Genomic DNA, 23,057 nt, shown 5'->3' with positions numbered 1-23,057 from the left:
CCATGTGAGAGAAACACATCAACTGGTTGCCTCCTGCAACCATCAAGACTAGGGCCTGGGCCAGGGAGGTGCCCTGGACTAGAATCGAACCCTGCAGCCTTTGGTCCACAGGCCTACACTCTATCCACTGAGCCAAACCAGCTCGGGCAGCAATGTGTATCTAAAATCAGTCTTTCATTCTCCCTCTGTTTCTAATCTTGATCCTTCTCCCTCTACCTTGGTGAAGAGTGACCTAGCTCTTTCTCACATTCCCACAGATTCATGCATTATCCCAGGGTTGACCCATCAACCAGGAGGTCAGGGTTCCTGAACACTCTTGCTGCGCCAAGCACTTGGCCAGTCTCCTGTAGGAAGCTCCAAGCCAGCGGTTCTTAACCGTGGGTCGTGACCCCTTTCGGGGTCGAACGACCCTTTCACAGGGGTCGCCTAAGACCATCAGAAAACACATATATAATTACATATTGTTTTTGTGATTAATCACTATGCTTTAATTATGTTCAATTTGTAACAATGAAAATACATCCTGCATATCAGATATTTACATTACGATTCAAAACAGTAGCAAAATTACAGTTATAAAGTAGCAATGAAAGTAATTTTATGGTTGGGGGTCACCACAACATGAGGAACTGTATTAAAGGGTCGCGGCATTAGGAAGGTTGAGAACCACTGCTCCAAGCTCTTGTACAGTCTGAAGACAAGTTCCAATCTGTGGGGTCCAAGGCAAGCTAGGAGTGCTCTGCAGTCAAATTCTTTTTGTCTGTACTCCTGAAAAAGTGGCAGGCCCAAAGGTGACCTTCAGGATTGAGACTATTGTATTTTCAGTGGTTCTCAAGTTACATGTAGTCTGCTCAGTTCTGCAAAATAGTATCAACTTTAAGCACTGACATTATAGGCAATGACTGTGATCCAAGACTTACTAGGTGTACCGGTTAATAATGCGGATTTTGTAATCAAAGAAAACATTATAATTTCAAGAGATACTTCAAAAGTGCTTTATTAAAAGTAATGTCCATCACTAGCTACGCATTTTCCCCATCTTTCAGGTAATTTGTGGATACCGTCCCAATAGAACTTATCTTGTTTTGAGGCAAACCATTCAGAGACCCAATTTTCCACTTTTTCATATGTTTTGAAGTGCTGCTCAGAAAGTGCGTGTGTCATCGAACAAGTGGTAATCTGAAGGAGCAAGGTCTGGTGAATATGGAGGGTGGGTTAATACTAGTATATAAGGTTTGGTACTATCTGCAGTTTTAGCCACTCACTAGGGGTCTTGGAATGTATCCCCCATGGATAAGGAGAAACCACTGTATAGGTTATTTTCAGCTCCCTGCTACCAGGGTTTTCCTAGTTCTCAGCCCATTCTTTTTTTTAAAATATATTTTTATTGACTTCAGAGAGGAAGGGAGAGGGAGAGAGAGACAGAAACATCAATGATGAGACAGAATCATTGGCTGGCTGCCTCCTGCAAACCCCAAGTGGGGATCCAGCCTGCAACAAAGGCATGTGCCCTTGACCAGAATCGAATCTGGGACCCTTCAGTCCACAGTCTGACGCTCCATCCACTGAGCCAAACCAGCTATGGCTCAGCCTACTCTTTAATAGGGCTATCTACCTACTATAGAATTCCCACCACACCCTCTACTCTCCCTCTGATTAACTACACTTACCCTTTAGTTTATATATAATAGAATTATTTAACTTTTTAAAATTTAATGTATATGCATTTAATATATGTCCTAAACAGTTCTCTCAGTCATAGCTAGTGCCTGAAGGGCAGGTGCATCATGCCTTTCTCTAAGCAGAACTCTGCACAGTACCCTGCGTCTAAGAGGAGATAACAATTGGAATTCTTTTGTGTTCAGTGGGACCATTCAACACAAGAAAGGCCTGAGAGTATTTCATTTCCTATGAAAAATCTGCCTTCCTTCATTATTCAGCTGGCTTTATCCCCTGCACCCAGCCATCCCAGATCCACCCAGGACCACAATGCACTGGTAGACTACGAGCCAAGAGGCTGGAACTGCTAGGACTAAGGAACTTCTTGGATGCACCATAGGAAGGGATTCAAAGGAAGTTCAACTGAGAGACCTCCCAGATTTTTTTCCAAGACACAAAGATGATAGGTAGTATGTAGAAACACCTACAAAGGTTTTTGTTTCCCTAACTGGATCGGACTGATACACCATATGTAAGTACCTTACTTATTTGTTGACATGTTTATTGCCTGTGCTCCTCCCGGCCCCCACCATGTAAGCTCCATGGGGGCAAGGACTTTGCTTTTTTTTTTTTTTTTTTTACTGCCTTATCCCCTATACTATAATAATGGGTGGGGTCCAAGGCAATCTAGGAGTGCTCTGCAGTCAAATTCTTTTTGTCTATACTCCTGAAAAAGTGGCAGACCCAAAGGTGACCTTCAGGATTGAGACTATTGTCTCAAAAATCAAAGATCAGGGATTACTAGTATGTTAACTGACCCTCAGTTTCTGAATGAATGGGCTCATTGAAACAATGGGACACTCCAGCATCCAGGGAATAGGCGGGAGCTACTGCAGGGAAAGTGGTGATTACATGGGTACAAAGTAGATGAGAATAAGGACTGAAGTTTATTGGTACCAGGAAATTAGCCATCGCAATGTCAAGACGACAGTGAGCTGCACAGCCAGTCTTCTTCTTTTTTTGACATCTGAGCAGTTAATCATGGTCAAATGACCTGCCGGGTCACTGAACCTCTGTGCCACCTCACACTTCTGGGTGGGACACCATGGGATCCCTGGGCCCTGAACAGAATCTTGGGGAACTGTGCAAATGGCCCAGGAGACTATCCGTCACTAGCATGGCCTCTGCTGCTCGTGTCAGAGCCCTACAAAGCCTCTGTTGTGGTGGGGGAATGACGCAGCTTGTATTTGATCTTGATTATTTTCTTCAAGCTTAAAATCTATGCATTCATCTCCTTCTCCTAGAATTTATAACGACATGTCAACATTGATGTCCTTGTAACCCTTGATGTCCTTAAATTTGTTGCTCCTCAGATTAGCTTGGATCTGCCTTTGGCCACTCTTGAAGGGGACAGTCTTTAGAGTGATGCTGGCCCTGTGTTGGGGTTTCAGGACTCCAATGCTGCCACAGAGAAAGGAAAATGTCAAAAAACAAAGCCCCTTTTCACTCAGTAAGCTGGTCTCTCCTTTCCCAGTTTTCTCAGAGCCTGGCCTAAGAAAGCCCATGTCCAGAAACGATAGCGCTGACCTCAGGATAAGACAGGAGAGAAGGCTGAGCACCCCTCACACTTACAAGACTCTCTGCTGTTTCCTGAAGAGACCACTTCCTTCCACAGTCAGCACACAGTCTTCAACCTGCTCCGAGAGAGGGTTTGAAAATATCACCTGTATGGAGAGTGGCTGGTTCACAATGGCTGCTCCTAGGACCTGAACAGAGAAATCGGAAGAAAGGAAGAAGCAGAGAATTAATCTCATTCTCCAGTTCACCGCACTTGTGGAGGACACTGTTCCCTAGGTCTGTTTTCTGAAGAGCTGGGCTTCCATGGCCGTGTTTCTCCAACTGTGGTTTGAAAAACTCTTCAAAAAACTACTAGACTTAATAAATGAATTTGGCAATGTAGCAGGATACAAAATTAACACCCAGAAATCCATGGCTTTTTATACACCAATAATGAACTCTCAGAAAGAGAAACTTAAAAAAAAATCCCATTTACCATTGCACCAAAAAAATTAAGATAGCTAGGAATAAACTTAACTAAGGAGGTAAAAGACCTGTACTCAGAAAACTACAGGACACTGAAAAAAAAGAAATAGAGGAAGACATAAACAAATGGAAGATTATACCGTGTTCATGGATTGGTAGAATCAACATCATTAAAATGTCCATACTACCCAAAGTGATCTATAGATTTAATGCAATTCCCATTAAAATACCAATGGCATATTTCACAGACCTAGAATAAATTCTCCAAAAATTCATATGGAACAAAAAAAGACCCTAAATAGCAGCAGCAATCTTGAGAAAGAAGAACAAAGTTGGAGGGATCACAATACCAGATACCAAGCTATATTACAAAGCCACTGTTCTCAAAACCTACTGGCATTGGCACAAGGACAGACATATAGACCAATGGAACTGAACAGAGAACCCAGAAATCAACCCAAACCACTATTCTCCATTAATATTTGACAAAGGAGGCAAGAGCATACAATGAAGTCAAGACAGTCTCTTTAATAAATGGTGTTGGGAAAATTGGACAGATACATGCAACAAAATAAAACTAGACCACCAACTTACACCATACACAAAAATAACTTCAAAATGGATAAAGGACTTAAACATAAGATGGGAAACCATAAAAATCTTAGAAGAATCAATAGGCAGCAAAATATCAGACATATGTCATAGCAATATTTTCACCGATACAGCTCCTAGGGCAGTGAAAACTAAGAAGAAAATAAATCAAAATAAAAAGCTTCTGTACAGCAAAAGAAACCATCAGCAAAACTATAAGAAAGATCACTGCATGGGAGAACATGTTTGCCAATATTATATCCGATAAGGGCCTAATCTCCAAAAATTATTGGGAACTCATACATTTTAACAAAAGGAAGATAAACAATCCAATCAAAAAATGGGCAAAGGACCTAAATAGACACTTTTCAAAAGTGGACATACAGAAGGCCAAGAAACATATGAAAACATGTTCAAAGTCACTAATCATCCGAGAGATGCAAATCAAAAGGACAATGAGGTACCATCTCACCCCTGTCAGAATGGCTATCATCAACAAGTGACAAGTGCTGGTGAGGATGTAGAGAAAAAGGAACTCATGTGCACTGCTGGTGGGAATGCAGACTGGTGCAGCCACTATGGAAAACAGTACGGAGTTTCCTCAAAAAAAAAAAAAATTAAAAATGGAACTCCCATTTGACCCAGTGATCACACTTCTAGGACTATATCCCAAGAAATCAGAAACAGCAATCAGAAAGGACATATGCACCCTTATGTTCATAGAAGCACAATTTACAATAGCTAAGATCTGGAAACAGCCTAATTGCCCATCAGCAGATCAGTGGATTAAAAATCAGTGGTACATCTATACAGTGGAATACTATGCTGCTGTAAAAAGAAAGAACTCTTACCATTCACAACAGCATGGATGGACGTGGAGAGCATTATGCTAAGCAAAATAAGCCAGTTGGAGAAAGATAAATACATGATCTTCCTCATTTGTGGAATATAATAAACAACATAAACTGATGAACAAAAATAGATTCAGAGACAGAGAAGCATCAAACAGACTGTCAAACTTCAGAGGGAAGGCAGAGGAGGGTGAGGGATGGAGTGGGGTAAGAGATCAACCAAAGGACTTGTATGAATGCATATAAGCATAACCAATGGACACAGACACTAAGCGGGTTAGGGCATGTGCTGGGGGATGGGGGTGGCTGGGGAGAAGTCAATGGGGGGAAAAGGAGACATATGTAATACTATATGTAATATTTTTAAAAAATATATTTCATTGATTTTTTTAAAAATATATTTTATTGATTTTTTACAGAGAGGAAGGGAGAGGGATAGAGAGTTAGAAACATCGATGAGAGAGAGAGACATCGATCAGCTGCTTCCTGCACACTCCCTACTGGAGATGTGCCCGTAACCAAGGTACATGCCGGAATTGAACCTGGGACCCTTGAGTCCGCAGGCTGACGCTCTAGCCACTGAGCCAAACGGGTTAGGGCCTATATGTAATATTTTAAACAATAAAGAATTTTTTTAAAAAGAGAATATTCTTTGGCAGTTTTTGTTTGTTTCCTCTGACTGCAATTCTACCCCATCCCTTCCTTCCCTTTTATCATAACTGGCTCATTCTTTTCACATGAAGAGCTCATTCAGGGCTGTAGAGACAAGGAAGTGGCTTCAAGAAACCTAGAAGCACCTTTGGACCGCCCCCCCCCCCCCCCCGCCCCCGCCCCGCAAGGCGAGGCTTGCCAGATGCACACTGCGGAGGGCACCAGAGGCTCGTGTGTCAGGGTCCAGGAAGCTGCTTGGCTTTGCTGAGGCAGCAATGGAAGGAAGGGACCCCTGACATCTTCCCACTCAGAGGATCACAGGATGTCAGAACAGGGTGTGTCCTCAGAGGCCATCTTGTCTAATCCTCTCAATTGACAGTTCAGAAGCAGAGGCCCAAGGGTTTGCCCAAGGATGTACAGTCAGGAAAAGGTAAATCAAACCTAAGCTGACCTTCAGGCAGTGCTCTCCCCCTTCTCAGGTCCCTCCCAATTGAGCTCACGTTGACCTTGGGGAAGGCCAAGAGTGGGAGGTGGCACAAGAGAGGGACCTCTCCATGGCAGCTGCTTAAGGTCCAACCACAAGGCATCTAACGGTGCAAGAGGATGGAAACATCACCCAGTGTTTTCAGATAAACCTCCCAATCCAGGTGGGAAGTACCTGGAAGCACCAGAAGAGGCAGAGGAAAGGAGGGGCTGCTTTTCTGACCAGGCTCTCGAGGGCTCCTCGCTCTCCCAGCTAGTCCCAAGGAACCCCCAGGCCACTTCCAGGGCTCTTGCTTACATTAATTATGATGGTAGGATACACTAAGGTGATGATCTTGTTCACCAGGATCTTCTCGGGACTGCTCTTCTCTTCCACCAGGGCACTGATGCGAATCAGCTTGTCTGTGGACAGGTGCTGGCTGTACTGGGAGTAGGAGATTTGACAGGGATGGGTCTTTGCTAGGGAGAGAACACAAGGATGAGGTGAGACTGCTGGGGAAATCAGCTGGGCCTGGTGGATATGGGGGCATTTTTATAGAAAGGAGGAAGCCAGCATGTACTGAGCCCCAGTGAAGTGGGTACCAGGTTTTCAGATGGAGAGACTGGGAAGTGAAATGGCTTGCCCAAGGTTATTCTGCTGGTAAATGGGGGAGCTGAGGCTCTAAAGTTTGGATGACTCGAAAGCTCAGGTTTTCCCCACTAAGCCAGGCTACTGTCCTTGAAGGAAGGGAAGAAGGAAGAAGAGGAGACAGGAGGCAGAGGCAGAGGCAGAGGGAAGGAGACAAGGGAAGAAGAGAAATCTGTGCTGAGGAGACACCAGGAAGATGGTGTCACAGGGAAGCTCCAGACCCTTGTTGGCTGGCTTGACCCCAGTGGTATTTCCATAACCCATCTGTGTACAGAGTCCTCAGGCCCATACCCAGAGCCCATACCTTCTTCAGGTAAGAGGCTGATGAAGGCTGTGTCCTGCCAGAACGGGGGCAGGGGACTGCCATTATGCAGCAGAGACTGAGCACTCAGGTTCACTCTGAGGTCCTTGGACTGGAGCGACATGTTGAGGGCCAGCAGGACAAACCTTATGTCCTGGCCCATGTTGGGAGGGTCGAGCAGCTGGAATTTCAGGGAGACCTGGATAACATCACTGGGCCGAAGGGAAGGTGAATCCAGCCTCCGAGGCAAGGGCTTGGAAGATCGTGAGTCTGCTTGGTAGTGGCCCCGGGACTTTCCAGTCTTCAGCTTCTGAAGAGCCTTCAGAAACACCCGTCTCTCCTGGGGAGAACCTGGGAGGGCAGAGATAGCACCATCGATGGGCCAGCGGCTAGGCCATGGCTGAACATCCTTCCCAACAGCCATACCAACACTGCAAGGTTGTTCAAACCTTCATTTCCAACAACAAATACTCCCTATATTTTATCAGGTGCTTTCTAAGTGCCAGGCTCTGCACTTCACTCCTTTCACACCTCACTCACATCACCCATGAGAGAGAGATATTATTATTATTCCACATACAGATGTGGAAAATGGGGCTTTGAGAGGGCATGTCAGTTGCCCAAGTCTCACAACTTGCTGGGGGCAGAGTCCAGGTAGAAGCCAAATCCACATGAATAAAGTCATCTGTGCTCATGACCAATAGACTATAGCTGTGGTCGGCAAACTGCGGCTCTTTGGCCCCTTGAGTGAGGCTCTTCCTAAGCCTTAGGAGTACCCTAATTAAGTTAATAACAATGCACCTACCTAAATAGTTTAAGTTTAAAAAATGTGGCTCTCAAAAGAAATTTCAATCATTGTACTGTTGATATTTGGCTCTGTTGACTAATGAGTTTGCCGACCACTGGACTATAGTATTGTCACTATTCCATGGGGAAGAGGCCCACAAATGCCCTTCAAGACAGCAGGGCATGATTTGATTTCGGTTCCAGCACTACATTATTAGTCAGGTGTAGACTACCTGGATATTGAGAGATGAAAAACCACAGTGAAAAAAATAAGAGGAACTCAGTCAAGCTGAGTTCCCAGAGCACCCAGATCTCAGTCCTAGGGGGGCGCGGTGGCCGGGAAGTGCAGGGGTACTCACCGTGCTTCCCTAGTAATCCCAGCAGCTGCCTTCACTGGACACTTACCGTCGCCAGGGCCCCGCTTTACCCCCTTAGTGCACCCCCACCACCTCCCAGGCAGAGGTCACTGTGTCCCCTTGCTCTCGAGGTTGCTCTGAGCCTTGTTTCATGCGGAAGAGAATCTTGAGACATTGGCTTCAGTAAGAGTGGACCCAGAGAGATGTGGGTCAGGTTTAACTCATCTGTGGTTTGCTCTGCCTTCAGATCTTGTCAGGCTGGGTGGGAGGAGACAGAATACTGCCTGGCTGAGCAGCACACTCAGGCCCGCTGGAATATAGCTCCAGATCCCCCAAGTTCACAGGGAACCCTGTGGACCTTGTAGCAAATGCTGCTCATGCCCCACCCATATTGCCTTGGCATTTGCCATTTCAATGCCCATGTGCCCTAATTTCAAATTCTAGCATCTGCTACTACTCTTTGCCTGAGGCTTTCTCTGCTCTTGCATAGGGCAGACCAAAAGTGCTAGAGAATTTACACCCCCAACCCATGACCAACAGGATTTGGTGGATAAATAATAGCCCCTTGCCTCTTGGGTGGGATAAATCTAGGCCAGCCATTTTCAACCTGTGTGCCCCAAGAATTTTTAAAACATGCAAGATGTGACTATTTAGTAAGGGCACTGACCTCTTTTCCCTTAGATTGTCAAATAAAAAATGACAACAGCCAGCACAACAATAGGCACCTGGTGTGAATGACTCAAAATTATACATATTTTTGTCAGATCAGCAAAAAATATCTTTTTGGTGTACTGCAGAATTTTAGTAATTAGTATATGTGTGCCATGAGATGAACAGGATTGACAATCGCTGGCCCTGGATGTTGTTCTACACTTTACACTGAATCCCTGATAGGGTGGTCAGATTTAGCAAATAAAACTACAGGGCCATTTAATTTGAATTTCAGATTAACAATCAATAATTGGAGACATGGTTAGACTAAAGCATTATTCATCCTGTATTTTCTCTGGCAACCTCACTGTCAGAGCTCCCCAGCCGGCCTGAGCTCCTGCCGCCCACCTTCGAACAGGCTTGATGGGGCCCTTGCACTGGCTCCCTCCCCTTCCCTGTCTCCCTTGCTCACTCTCCTTCCTTCCAGTAGTTCCTGGATTGCCTCACAGATAAACCACTTGTACTTGGATCCTTGCCTCACAGATCTGTTTCTGGGCACCCCAACCAAGATAACTCAGAGTCGATGGGGGTGGGGAGGGGAAGGACGGTTTTGCTGTGTAGCGCCTTCCTAGGCTTGGATTTTGGAGCTTCTCTATGGTGGCCCCAAAGGCCCACATAGACAGACCACAGACACCCACTTGCCAGCATTCCCAGCAATTGCTCCCCCTCCCCCACCCTCCACACATTCCTGATCCGTCCTCCTCAGATCCTGCCCCTCACCCTGCTTTTGGCCCTCATGGGTTGGATATTTTTGCTTGGCTCCCTAGTGATTGAACCTGGTGACTGGCCTTCCTCAATTTCCAGGAATTAATCCACAGCTGACTAATTTAGCTGCCCCTTTGCCCCTGCTGGCTTGGATAAGAAGCCCCTGCCAGGTCTCCCACATCTCCAAATCATCTTCTGCAGGGGTCGGGCACAAGAGTGAGCATATGGCCTTATAGCAGCCTGGGTGCTGACTGGTGATCTAGTTTGTCCTCCAAACACCCAATAAAACACAGTAAATTAAACAGTACATTAAAGGAAATTAATTTAATTAATTAATAAGCGTTTGGTTTTTTTTACTAAACGCCCCCATCTTCAGTGGGAGGCTGATTTGCGGGTAAGGCAGGGCTGAGGAATTCATATACTGTTGATAAGATGCCTGTCAATGGCCCTATAGTCAATGTGAATGTCTGTGGGAAAGTGCTCACTGGCCTGTGGGGTGGGGGTGGGGTGGGGGGCATGAGGCAGTGAGGCAGTGGGGATGCCTGAATTGGGAACTCAAAACTGAAGGGCTGAGATGGACCTGGGTCCTGCCCCACAGACACCCTCTGTTCCCCAGAGGCCTGTTCCAGCTGGCTGAGGGGTTCCCTGGGGTAGGGGGAAAGGTGCCCACCGGACCTGGACTCTGAGGGGGCTGGTATAGTCATACCTTCTTCATACTTGTAGTTCTCCGTGATGTCATCCCGCTCATCACTCCGGATGCTCTTGGTGCTGATAAAATTGCCCACAGAACGCGTGTCCCAGTGCAGCCTCTGCTCCTTTCCTCCGTGGACGAGCCAGCACACACAGTCGGCATTCACCATGGAAAAGACAAAGGCCGTATCGTAGCTCAGATCCACCTCTCCCTCTTTGATGGCTCTGACGGAGGCAGGGCCACAGCAGAACAGGCCTGGGGGAGAACGGAAGAGCCATGAGGGGCCGTTGCAGGGACAGGCGGGGCCGAGGGCGGTTTCCGTGGGAGTGGGTTCTGCCTTTCCCATGGAGAGCCTCACCATTGCTCCTCTCCTGAGGCGTGGAGTCCAGCACCTGCCAGCCTCCGTATCCGGGAGGGAGGTCCTTTCGGGCCATCCAGCACTCATTCCAGACATGGAAGTTCCTGAGGGAGAAGCCACAGGAGCCAGTGTCAGATAAGCTAAGGGCAAGTTTGTAGTGCTTGTGTGCCTTCTGGAAGAAGGCAGGGGACGATGAGCAGGTGCACTGACCAGTAGAAAGACAGACGTAGCACCCCCAGGCCTTCAAACCTCTGTGGGTGAGTAGTGATGGCTCTTCCTCCTGTGAGCCCAATCTGCCCTGAAAGGAGCTTTCCTCTGTTGGTGACTAGAGAATGAAGGCTTACAGCGCCGACTGAAGTTAAAAACTCTCTCTCTCTCTCTCTCTCTCTCTCTCTCTCTCTCTCTCTCTCTCTCTCTCTCTCTCTCTCTCTCCTCTCTCTCCCAGAAAGTCCTTGTGCCATTTCCTGTGGGTGCTGCTGACTCAGAGGCAGTCACGGTCTTTGTGTCTGGAGGTGAGGCTTCCGGTCCTCCTGCAGCCACAGGCTGAGTATTGAATGAAGGAGGCGGCAGAGGAAAACCTCAGCCAGGACAGGGAGCTCTTGTGATGTTTAGATTCTAAACTAAAAACCATTGTTTTTGTGTTGAGCTGTGTCCCAGCCTTTGGGTTGGGGATACTGAGCTGCAGGGCTGGGGAAAGTGAGGGTGGGGGGCATGAGAGGGCATCAGGCTCATGGACTCACTTCTTCTGGTGGGGTTCACCCTACGAAGAGAATGAGAAGTTGTCTCTCACCAGACAGTGTCCTTCTTATTCTCCAAAATCCTGCCCGTGTTGTCGTAGTACTCATCTATGATTAGGTTCCCGTCTGTGTCGTGGCCAGAGTCAAAGTTGGTGATCACGCGGGTGGGGATCCCCAGGCACCTCATCACTGCAAAAAGGGCAGAAAATCTTCTGGGGTTGTGGATGCAGGAGCTCTGTGGCTTCCTGGAGTTAGGGCCTGGGCTCAGGGAAATCACTCATTTAGCGCCTTCAGGACCGAGCAGGAGCTGTCTGGGGCACTGGGTTGGTGATGCTGCCAACTTCCTCCCCATCCTCCTGAGCTCCTCTCCCTGGTGCTCACAGAAGCCACTGCTTGCAAAGGTGCAGGTTGCTTCAACAAGCACTGTCAGGGCCAACAGAAAGTCTAGGGAGGCCTGGGTTCCCCTGCCTGGGCCAGCAGGGCGGGGCGGGCACACCCCTTTAGCAAGACTCGGTAGCCTGACTCAGTCGCATTTCTCTCCTAGCCATAAATTTCCACCTCCAAACCAAATACCTGGAAAGTTTTCCTTTCTATGATAGAGATTGTTGGCTGAGGACATCAGATTCTTAGGCAAAGAGTCCTGTGGTTTGGACTCCCCCCTTTTCTATGGGTGGATTGTCTTGGCAGCTTCTCAAAGAAAGTATCACAGATCCAGCCAGAGGGAAGGAAACTGTGGAACAGAAGCCTGGAAAAGGGGGGCTGTACCTGGTGGAGCAATTCTGGGAAAGCGGTAGGATGTTATCTTCATTCCTGATGGCGCATCTCTTCCCTTTGCCAACCAACTTCCTTCCTTGTCCTCTGCTCTGTTTCTCCCACTCTGCATTCTTTTAAGAACAGCAATATCTCCCAGCCCATCCTACTACCAAGGCCCTGGGGATCCCTGTCCCCTAAAGTCCAACTGTGAAGCAATAATAATAATAATATCTACCAGCAGGCATGGTGCTGTTTTGCATGCATTATTCCCAGGACAACTCTACGTGGAAGCTGATGTTATTATCCCCATTTTGCAGATGAGGAATCAGAGGCTAAGAAAAGTTTGCTCACCTGGACCAGAGTCACACAGCTAAGAAGTGGCAGAGCTATCCCTCAAATCCTGGTCTCACTGCTCAGCTTGTACTCAATTCTGAGTTCACCTCCCAGTATTATGCAAACAGTTCAGCATTCTAGTATTTTCACCTTATTCCACATCCAAAGCACTTCCCTAAGTTATCAAATATTTGGCAAAAACAAGATTTCTAGGGGTGGTTATTTTTAGATATTTGGTTGGTTTCCATTTTTTCCCCTGTTGTAAATAATGCTGTGATGAACATCTTTATAGATCAGTCTTTTTTCCTCCCTGGGGACAGATTCCAGGAGATAAAATGAGAGTCAACAAATATAGTGGCCAGCAACGACTGCAGGTCTCTCCTTGCAGCCGCGGTGCGACAGCGGAGCACAGGCAGCGGTGGTCGGAGTCATGGCAGGACAGGCCTTAGGAAGTTCCTTCCCCACTTTGACCGAGTATTAACTGAAAGCAGTGCTGCAGAAACTGTAACCAAAGGAGGCATGATGCTTCCAGAAAAACCTCAAGGAAAAGTATTGCAAGCCATAGTAGTCCCTATTGGATCAGGCTCCAAAGGAAAGGGTAGAGAGATTCAACCTGTTAGCCTGACAGTTGGAGATAAAGGTCTCCTTCCAGAATATGGAGGCACCGAAGTAGTTCTAGACAAGGATTATTTCTTATTTAGAGATGGTGACGTTCCTGGAAAGTATGTACCAGTAGACTGAAATAAATCACCATTGAAATGACATCATGTGAAGCTGCCCATTCCATTGAAGTTCTGAAATCTTTCGTCATGTAAATAATTTCCGTGTTTCTTTTAAAATAAACTAATGAAAAAAATATATAGATACTTCTCAGCATTGTTCACATACTACTGTAATTTTTAAAATGTTCATAATTTTTGCCCTAACCGGTTTGGCTCAGTGGATAGAGCATCGGCCTGTGGACTCAAGGGTCCCGGGTTCGATTCCGGTCAAGGGCATGTACCTTGGTTGTGGGCACATCCCCAGTAGGGAGTGTGTAAGAGGCAGCTGATCGGTGTTTCTCTCTCATCGATGGTTCTGATTCTCTGTCCCTCTCCCTTCCTCTCTGTGAAAAATCAATAAAATATATTTTTTAAAAAATGTTCATAATTTTTAGTTCAAATACTTATTTATATTAAACATTTAATTGCTTATAGATTTTAGTTTAGGCTCCTTCTCATACGTTGGCACAAAGCCTCTCCAAGCTAGGGCATGGACACACCCCTGGATATGGCCCAAGACAGGGTGGAGAGAAGCCCAAAGGGGAACCTGGAGTTCTCCTTGGAGTGGCATGTCTGCACGTCTGCACAGGGCCAAGGAACAAGGGCAGGGAGTGAGCAGAGCCGACAAGCGAGTTGTAGGTGGAGGTGACACAGGACAGCCTCAGAGGGGAGGGTGAAGGTTCGAAGAGCTGTCACTGAAGGAACCTGAGACAGGAGTGATGCAAGAGCATTCAAGTGACTCAGGAGCATGGCGTGGGCCAGGATTTATGCTAAGATGACAGACGGGTGGGTAACACTTATGGTAGTAAGAGAATGTGCCAAGGAGAACTGAGTAGGAAGAGCAGTGAACAAGCCTCTGTTCTTCACCCCGATTGCATTCATGAACAGCCACTTGAAGTGTTAGTGGTGGTGCCCACTCCTGCCCCACATGTCTGGATGGGCACAGAGTAGATGCGCATTAAAGTGTGTTGGAAGCAGGTTGTCTTTAACCTGTGCACAAGGTTTCTGCAGAGTATCGCTCCCAATGATTCACAGTTTGACATGAGACTCAGGTGACTCATTGATAATGTTGTGGGAGCTGAGTCCCTCATAAAAAAGAAACCCATATTGTGTGTGTGCATCTACAGGCATGCACGCTCACATGGTGATATTTGGAAAAGGTGCAGAAGATCTCAGAGCTGGGAAAGAATTGGAGCTCCCAAGGCATACTACACAACACCCAGCATGAATTACTACCTCTCTTTACTTGGCCATTTTAGCACTTATTTGGTGACAAGTGTCAAGCCTTTGCCATGAACCAGGCAGTGAGTTAGATGCAAAGTGCTCAGAAGCTAAAGACATTCCTGCCCTCCAGGAGTGCAGCTTCACTCTTGACTAGTGGCAGACACTGTGCTGATGGGGCATTAAAACATGCAGTCTGTTTCAGGCTGGACATGAAGGCTTCTCACCAGTTCTCCCTCCACCACCAGCCCTGCCTCCGCATAAAGAAATGTAGCTCCAATTTTATAAGAGAAATTAATGGAAAGTTAGAGTTCAATTTATTGAAATTCATTTGGTCAGCTTTGCTATCACACATCCATGGCTTATACTGAAGAATAGAGTCAAAGCCCCAGCTAATATAAAATCAAAGTAATTGCATTTAAATTTGATGATTTTTTAGCATCTTTTAACTTCTCCTGGGTTGTAGTAAGCTTTCAAATGGTAGATGTAACCACTTCCTGCTCCACCTAATATGCCTTTAATTGTTTCCACAACAAGATGGTTATCTTGCCTTAGTTTTTCAGATATGTTAGCACGAGGTCATATTCTCACTTGTCTGCAGTGACAATAAAACCTAAAACTGCTCTAAAAAATAAAGTCTACTTAAAAAAAAATGTAGCCCTAGGTGGTTTGGTTCAGTGGTTAAAGCGCTGGCCTGCGGGCTGAAGGGCCCCAGGTTCGGTTCCGGTCAAGGGCAATGCCTGGGTTGTGGGCTCAATCCCCACAGGATTGAGCAACCAATCAATGATTCTCTCTCATCATTGCTGTTTCTATCTCTCTCTTTCCCTTCCTCTCTGAAATCAAGAATAAAAAAAAAATATATAGGGATGTAAAGAAACAGGAAAATTGTCAGTCAATAGAACTAGATCCAGAAATGACAGGGATCATGGAACTAACTGACAAGGACATTAAAACAGGTATTTTAAATACTATAAATATGCTCAAGAGAAAGTAAAGGAAAACATAAATATAATAAGAAAAATTGAAGATAAAGAAAAGACTCAATGAAATTTTTAAAAATCCTCACCCAAGGATAATTTTTCATTGATTTTTAAAGAGAGTGGAAGGGAGGGGGAGAGACAGAGAGAGAGAGAGAAACACCGATGTGAGAGAGACACATTGATTGGTTGCCTCCTGCACACACCCAACCTGAGGCAGGGGATCGAGCCTGCAACTGAGTTACATGCCCTTGACAGGAATCAAACCTGGGACCCTTCAGTCCGTAGGCTGATGCTCTATCCACTGAGCCAAACCAGCTAGGGCCCAATGGAACTTTTAAAGGTGAAAAATACAATCTATAAAACAAAAATACATACTGGACAAAATATTATACAAATATAACAATATACTTCCCTGGCTAGTGTGCTCGGTGGTTAGAATGTTGGCCCACACACTAAAGGGTTACGGGTTCAATTCCTGGTCAAGGGTATGTACCTGGGTTGGAAGGCAACCAATTTATTTCTCTCTCACACATTGATGTCTCTCTCTCTCTCCCCTCTTTTCCTCCCTTCAACTTTCTCTAAAAATCAATGGAAAACATATCCTTGGTGATGATTAAAACAACAACAACAAAAGATAATATACTTTTTTATAAGAACACCTTTAAATACAATGCTATATATTAAATACATCAAAATGTTTCCCTATCTTGGGGGGAAGTGAATGGAAATGGCTTATGAGATAAGTGGGGGAAATCAATTAATTAGTTACATTTTTTAAAATGAGGGGCCTGAAGAAGACCTATTACGATAAATGCCATGACACGAGGAATATGATTAATTTAATCCCAAACACTCCAAGGAACAAAGCAAGGAAATAAACCCCAAAAGTGCTAGAGCCCAGCTACTGTGTGTCAGTGGTTGAGTGTCAACCTATAAGCCAGGAGATCTCAGTTCAATTCCTGGTCAGGGTACATGCCCAGGTTGTGGGCTCAAGTCCCAGGGGGAGGCGTGGAGGAGGCAGCTGATCAATGATTCTCTCTCATCATTGGTGTTTCTGTCTTTCTTTCCCTCTCCCTTCCTCTCTGAAATTAATAATTTTTTTTAAAAGACTAATCAAGTTCTGACCTGATTATGTCAAACCCACTGAAGATAATCTCCCTTCTTAGAATCAACTGATTTGGGACCTTAATTACATCTGCAAAATTCTTTAAAAAAAAAAAAAAGTGGTAGAGAAAATAGAAAGATGAAGTTTGGTAGATGGCTAGAAAAACCTTTTAGCCCAGCTGATGTTGCTCAGTGGTTGAGCAACGACCCATGAACCAGGAGGTCACAGTTTGATTCCTGGTCAGGGCATATGCCCAGGTTTCAGGCTCAATCCCAGTATGGGGCATGCAGGAGGCAACCAATCAATGATTCTCATCATTGATGTTTGTCTCTCTCCCTCTCCCTTCTTCTCTCTGAAATCAATAAAAATATATATTTTTTAAAAAATAATAACATAAAAACCTTTTAACCAAGAGCCAGTCAGACCTTTGCAGCCTAAGAGGCAGAGATTAAAACACCAGGAGACTAATTATCATAGCTAACACTTATGTAAAACTAACCATGTGCCAGGCATTTTTCTAACTGCTTGCCACATATTAATTAACAGCTTGGGGAGGGAATATTTCATACAATCTTTGATGCCTCATAAATCCATGGAGAATAATAGTAGATTTGTGTTTAAGCCAAAGGTTGAAGCTAAATAGCACACGGGGGGCCTTGGCTGAGGTTCCTTTTTTCAGAGTGAATGACTCAGTAAAAACAACAAGGACAAGAGTTATTGTATTGAAATAACTCTATACAAACAAGTGAGGAGAAACCTTAGCTCCATGAAGAGAGGAGGTGCCCAGCCCCAAGCTCTCAGCCTCCTCACCTTCCCACCATTTCCCACCATGGCTCAGGGCCCAGGGCCCTACTTTACAGCAGAGGAGATGATACCCCATGGACCTGCTCACAGTCACATGTTCAAGTCTTCCAACCCTCAGCCCCTCACTTCTGCCCCCACTGCTCCCCCATGCAGTTGTGGGTAGGAGCCTACCAGGACCAGGCATATTCCTAGGATGCCTGGCTTAAAAAAAATACACTTTATTGAGATAATTCGCATACCATAAAATGCACCCTTTTAGAGTCACCACTTCAGTGGTTGGTAGTATAGTCACAGGTTGTGCAACAATCCCCACTAATAATCCCAGAACATTTCACCTAAAAAAAAACACCTCTATGTCTTCTAGCAGTCACTTTCCATTCCCCCCAGCCCCAGGCAACCACTAAGCCACTCTCCTGTCTCTATGAATTGGCCTATTCTGGGCATTGCACATATATGGAATCATACAATAAGTGGCTTTTGGACACCTGGCTTTGGGGAGAATTTTCAGACAACAGATCATCACTGTCCCCTCTGTTCCTGGTTACAGTGCGAGGCTTCCTGGATACTTTACAGACCTCAGCCAAGGGCTGAGGGGCCGACCTTGTCACAAGGAGTGGGTGGCCAGAACAGGATGACTGAGAGTCGCGGGGCAGCTGGGCCTGAGCATCGAAGGGTAGGCCAGGGATTTCTCTGAATTTCTCCGAGTAATAGACAACTAAACGGTTGTCAAGGAAACAGCCGGTCCAAAAATTATAGCACTATCTTTGATGCATCCAAAGTTTCATTTCTACGATTTTTCTTTAGGAACTCAATGTCAATCTGTTCACATTAGAAAAAGGCAATACTGGGAAGTAGAGCTGCTGGGGGGAGGATGTACTTCTGTGTCACAGAAGAGTCACTTGATCACTTTTGAACTTCAGTTTTTTCACCTGTAAAGTGATGGTCGGTAATGATATCTACTTTGCATGTGGTTGTGACGATTAGAAAGAGTGAAAGTGCTCACTGTGTGCCCGAAGCACAGGGGATGCTGGACACATGGTGGCTGCTCGTCATGTCTGTGCAGTATATGGCCTCGTGGTGAGAGCGTGCCAGACCTGGATGTGAGCCTCGCTCCACCACTCAATCTCTTCATCTGCAAAATTGAGGTGATGGTAGGACCTAATTCACAAGGTCATTTGGAGGATCAGACAGAACTATCCTAGCTAATACTGAACACTCACTGTAGCCAGGCTCTATTCTAAGAATTCTCCATGTGTGAGCTTAATCCTCTGAGGAAACTGAGGCACATGTTAAGTGACCTGTCCGAGGTTATCCAGCCAACTAATGGCCTTACTAGTTTTTGAAGCCAAGCAGTCTACCCCTGGAGCCCACATGCCTCACCATTACTCTAAGCTGTCAAAGTTTTAGCGCAGTTCCTGGCACAAAGGAAGTCTTCCATAACCATCAGCTCTTGTGATGGTGAATAACAGTAACACTTTGGCAGGTGAATCGGGTTAAGGAGCTTGATAGACCTCTAACTTTTAGTGGAGGATACAGACTGGGTCTTACCCATTTTTATATCCAAAAGTATTTGAAGCATAGTGCCTAGCATAGAATAAGGACTCAATAATTAAGTGTTATCGGAATGAGTTTTAAAAACTGATATACTTATTAATATACAATGTGGTAGGCCTTTCCGGGAAGGCTGGCGCTAACTGAGCTTCAGTTGCACCCACTGTAGCCCACATTTGACCCACTTTGCCCAACCCTTTGCTTCCCAGATCACTCTAGAGCCATTATTCTCATAAACATTTTAATTGGTCTGCTCTCTTGCATAATCTCCATTCACTAGCTCCACCTCTGTCATCAACCAGTTCCAGATAATCACACCCCAAACCCTGGCCCTTTCTTTTACACACATACACCTGGCCCATTAGACTCAAGGCTTTCCATGCACAGGAAGATTTCCTCTCTATCCTGCACAAACAAGATTGATCCGTCCTCTGCCTCTCACTCTTGTGCCTCCTCCCTCAATGACTCAGACATCCTAGTTTACCCAAATGCCTATAACCCTTATCTGTCACACAATCAAAGCTGTCAGATTCCTGGTTTCTTATTAAAACAAAACACCGACCAAGGAATCTTTGACTAATCAAAGCATTAACTCAAGCCGGGGCTGTGCAGCTACAGGGGAGGAGTAGTTCCACGGAAACTCCTCCTCACCAACCTGTGTGAAGTCACCCTCTGTAGGTGTTGACAGAGACCTCCTTGTACCCTTGGACAGAGGCCTGGCCTTTGCTCATAGCCCAGGGCTCTCTGGGCTTCCTCCAGAAGACTGGAGCTGGACTCAGCACACACATGCATACAGAGTGCACCAGGCCTTGTCCTCTAGGGAATTTCTACACAAGAGGCCTCACTCCTTGATAAAACCAAGTTGTGGGCAGATCTGGCCTCCCTGGATTGCACTAGAGAGTGCTGTGAACAAAAGCCCCGCTTGGCATCTTTCTCCAGGTAACATTAATAACTTCCTGATTGTGACCCAAGTCAGGTTTAGGGATATGCATGCCAACAGGCTGAGAGCTGGCCTAGGCTGGGGGGCAGGGTGAGGGTGAGGGCCAGGAGCAAGAGTCCCTGGGTGAGGCAGAAGACCTCCTCCTGCTACCTCCAGTGTGCAACTCATTTCTAGGTGTCAATGTCCTCAACATTTACCTCCCACTTCCTTCTACTTGCTCCTCTTGCCACCTGCAAACCAACTTCCACCTGTCATCTTTCCCACGTGCCTATTCTTTTTAGCTTTTCTTCCCCTAATGTTGCATCTACTCCCTATCTGAAAAGTTGAGCTACCATTTCCCCTCACCCTTTAGTTCCCTGGCCTGAGCCAGGCCTCCAGACCTCCGAACTTGTGAAACTCCCAATTCAAGGTCATTGCACTTTGGCTGTCACCTCGCTCATCGCCCATACCACTGCTCAGATGCACATTTCCCTCTCATATGAACATCTTCATTAAGACCATTCTCTGTGCTAATCAGTTTGCAAGTTTTCCTAGTTAATTGGCCTCTCATCTCCTTCCTAGCTTGCACCAGACAGTTTCCAGCCAGGTTCAGTTAGAAGAGAGGGAAGGGGGCCAGGTTCCCGGAAGTGTCTGATTTCTACCTCAAAACCATCCTCTGAAATAACCCCAGATATGTGAAGCCTGAGGTTAGTGGAGAGACATTTTTGCTGGAAAGGGCTTCCTTCCAAATGTTCCTTGGTGGTAACTGTGTGAGATGAAGACAAGAATTATTTGGAGGGCTAATATGTGAGCCATTGCATTTTTGGTCATTTCATGGGGAACTTTCTACGCCGTACCTGTGCACATGATGGCTGCAAAGACCCAGCACTGCCCGTAGTGCACTGGCTGGCAACCTGTGGCGTGCCACTGTTTCAAGATGGCCACGCTGCCAGTCCACTCTGCAGGGTTGGTGCCGTCTGAGAAATTCTCACTCCACTTTCCATTGAGCACCCCATTGTCGTCATTGCTGTTGATCTGAAGAGAAGCCATACATAGAAGAATTAGAAGCATCCTTTTCATCAACAGGATGTGATGTGTGAGCTGCCTTGCAAGGCCTGAGACACAGAGGAGGCTTTCATCTCATTTTACCTGGGAGCTTCCAGACCTGCCGGGGAAGGGGTCGGGATGTGAAGCTGGCCACTCTGACTTGTGTTCCACTGTGAATTAGTTTATTATTTTATTTCTACACACTCTCTTACCCCTCACCTCCCCATCCCCTGCAAAGCTTGGCTTTGGTAGCTTTTAAAAATACTCAGAGCAGCAGAAACCGGTTTGGCTCAATGGATAGAGCGCCGGCCTGCGGACTGAAGGGTCCCAGGTTCAATTCCGGTCAAGGGCATGTACCTGGGTTGCGGGCATATCCCCAGTAGGAGATGTGCAGGAGGCAGCTGATCGATGTTTCTCTCTCATCGATGTTTCTAACTCTCTATCTCTCTCCCTTCCTCTCTGTAAAAGTCAATAAAATAAAATAAATAAATAAATAAATAAATAAATAAATAAAAATACTCAGAGCAAAGGAAATTTAGAAACAATAAGACCATTTCACAAACTATGGCTACGCTCAGCCTTTCCCAAAACGTGCAATTTGGGATTAATAGACATGATGGCCCACGCCCAGCTATTTCAGAGCTCAGTTGAGAAAAACCTGTTAGCTATAACTTTCATCAGACTTAGCCAAAATGGCTTTGCAAGAGGGCCCATGCCTCTCAACTCTTCATTCTCCCATCACAGGGGCAACTGTGAGTGGGCAGGGCTCCCCTGGCACGGCTTCCTCCCTCTCTGGACATTCCCTGCGTGGGCAAATCCACACCCAGCCTCACCATGGCGCACACCACCCTGCTGATGTAGACAGGGCTCCCTCGAAGAGCACAGTCTTTGGCTGGGTCATTCTTGAAGTGCAGGCTCTTGTCTAGCAACTCCAGGCAGATGTCTATGATATTCTCTTCAAACTGCAAGGAGAGATGCCGAGAGGCAAGGCACCCATGCTTGGCACATGCAGATATGGAGCCACCCCACTCAGCTCTCCAACGGAGTGTGTTTGAAATACAAACCCACTTGGAAGGTAACTGTGTCTAGTAGCACAGCCATGAACTCGGGCAGGTACAGGGTCTCAAAGCTCTAGGATCACAACTCCCCCACTTGGTATGTCCTGCAAGTCAAATCCTTGGAGTTTTTTCTGATGTGTCTGACTTGCTGAAAAATCATCTCTCTCTGTCTTCTCTCCTTAATCTCCACACTCTTGGACCTCATGAACTGTTCTTGCTAAAACCACATTGCCTCATCTTCCACCCTCACCGGCTGATCCGGCTCATCATTGGTAGTTAAGGCTAAGGTGATGGCTCCAACTTGCCATGGTGCCAGCCGTTCAGTAGGGCTGTGGGCTGACTAATAGCATGTGAGTTATGGAAACTTCCCACCCAAGGCAGGCGAGGTGAGAATGCCACTTGTCCTGAGGCCTTTCGCTGAGCCCAAGCCTGGTTTAGCATCATAGCACTGGCTACATCCCTACTCATCAGGCTCAGGTATAATGATGTAGCCAAGGTCTGTCTTCCCTGCCTACGTGTATGCTCTGCCCCTCTCGAACGTTCCTTGGAACTTCACACCCCAGATCTGGCACAGTGCTCAGCACAGAGTAAGGGCTCTGAGCATCTTCGTTGAATGAGAGTAAGTGAACTAATTGATTTCCATGTAACGCTGGGCAATAAACAGGATCTGGAGGCTCTCCGATCCACTTTCCCCAAGGGATGGTTTGATCAGTTCACTTTTCTGCTTTAAAATGTTCAAAGATCCCTGTGACCTTTGATCAGAACCAAAGCTCTAACCTCCTCTACAAGACACATAAGACCCTCCCTGATCTGGCCTTCTTCTTCTCCTCAATACCCTCGCCTCACCAGTGTTGTTCCAGCAACACCCAGATTCCTTGTAACCCCTGCAGCAGGTCAAACGGATCCTCACCTTTGTGTCTTTGCTCATCCTTCTCTTTGCCTGTGATGTTTCCCCCCACCTTCCTTCTCTTGGT

The 23,057-nt window shown here is 46.2% G+C and overlaps 1 protein-coding gene and 1 pseudogene across 2 annotated transcripts in view; one reads left to right on the top strand and one right to left on the bottom strand.

Moving 5' to 3' along the window:
* Nucleotides 1-2,966: 2,966 nt before the first annotated feature.
* Nucleotides 2,967-23,057, bottom strand: part of TGM5 (transglutaminase 5) — a gene marked incomplete at both ends in the record, with an annotated part of 30,444 nt that continues 10,353 nt past the window's right edge. Inside the window, 9 exons of the mRNA XM_081091799.1 lie at nucleotides 2,967-3,120; nucleotides 3,292-3,425; nucleotides 6,577-6,737; nucleotides 7,211-7,558; nucleotides 10,472-10,711; nucleotides 10,815-10,918; nucleotides 11,605-11,740; nucleotides 20,836-21,013; nucleotides 21,859-21,987. Of these exons, the coding sequence (XP_080947925.1) occupies nucleotides 2,967-3,120; nucleotides 3,292-3,425; nucleotides 6,577-6,737; nucleotides 7,211-7,558; nucleotides 10,472-10,711; nucleotides 10,815-10,918; nucleotides 11,605-11,740; nucleotides 20,836-21,013; nucleotides 21,859-21,987 (1,584 nt within the window). The remainder of the gene's footprint in view (nucleotides 3,121-3,291; nucleotides 3,426-6,576; nucleotides 6,738-7,210; nucleotides 7,559-10,471; nucleotides 10,712-10,814; nucleotides 10,919-11,604; nucleotides 11,741-20,835; nucleotides 21,014-21,858; nucleotides 21,988-23,057) is intronic.
* Nucleotides 13,068-13,378, top strand: LOC308527532 (10 kDa heat shock protein, mitochondrial-like; annotated as a pseudogene). The gene has a single exon. The product of its transcript is annotated as a 10 kDa heat shock protein, mitochondrial-like (transcript).

The sequence above is a fragment of the Myotis nattereri genome (genome assembly GCF_964212035.1).
Source record: "Myotis nattereri genome assembly, chromosome: 1".
NCBI lineage: Eukaryota > Metazoa > Chordata > Mammalia > Chiroptera > Vespertilionidae > Myotis > Myotis nattereri.
Note: the sequence above shows the minus strand (reverse complement) of the source record. Positions and strands in the feature narration are given on the sequence as shown.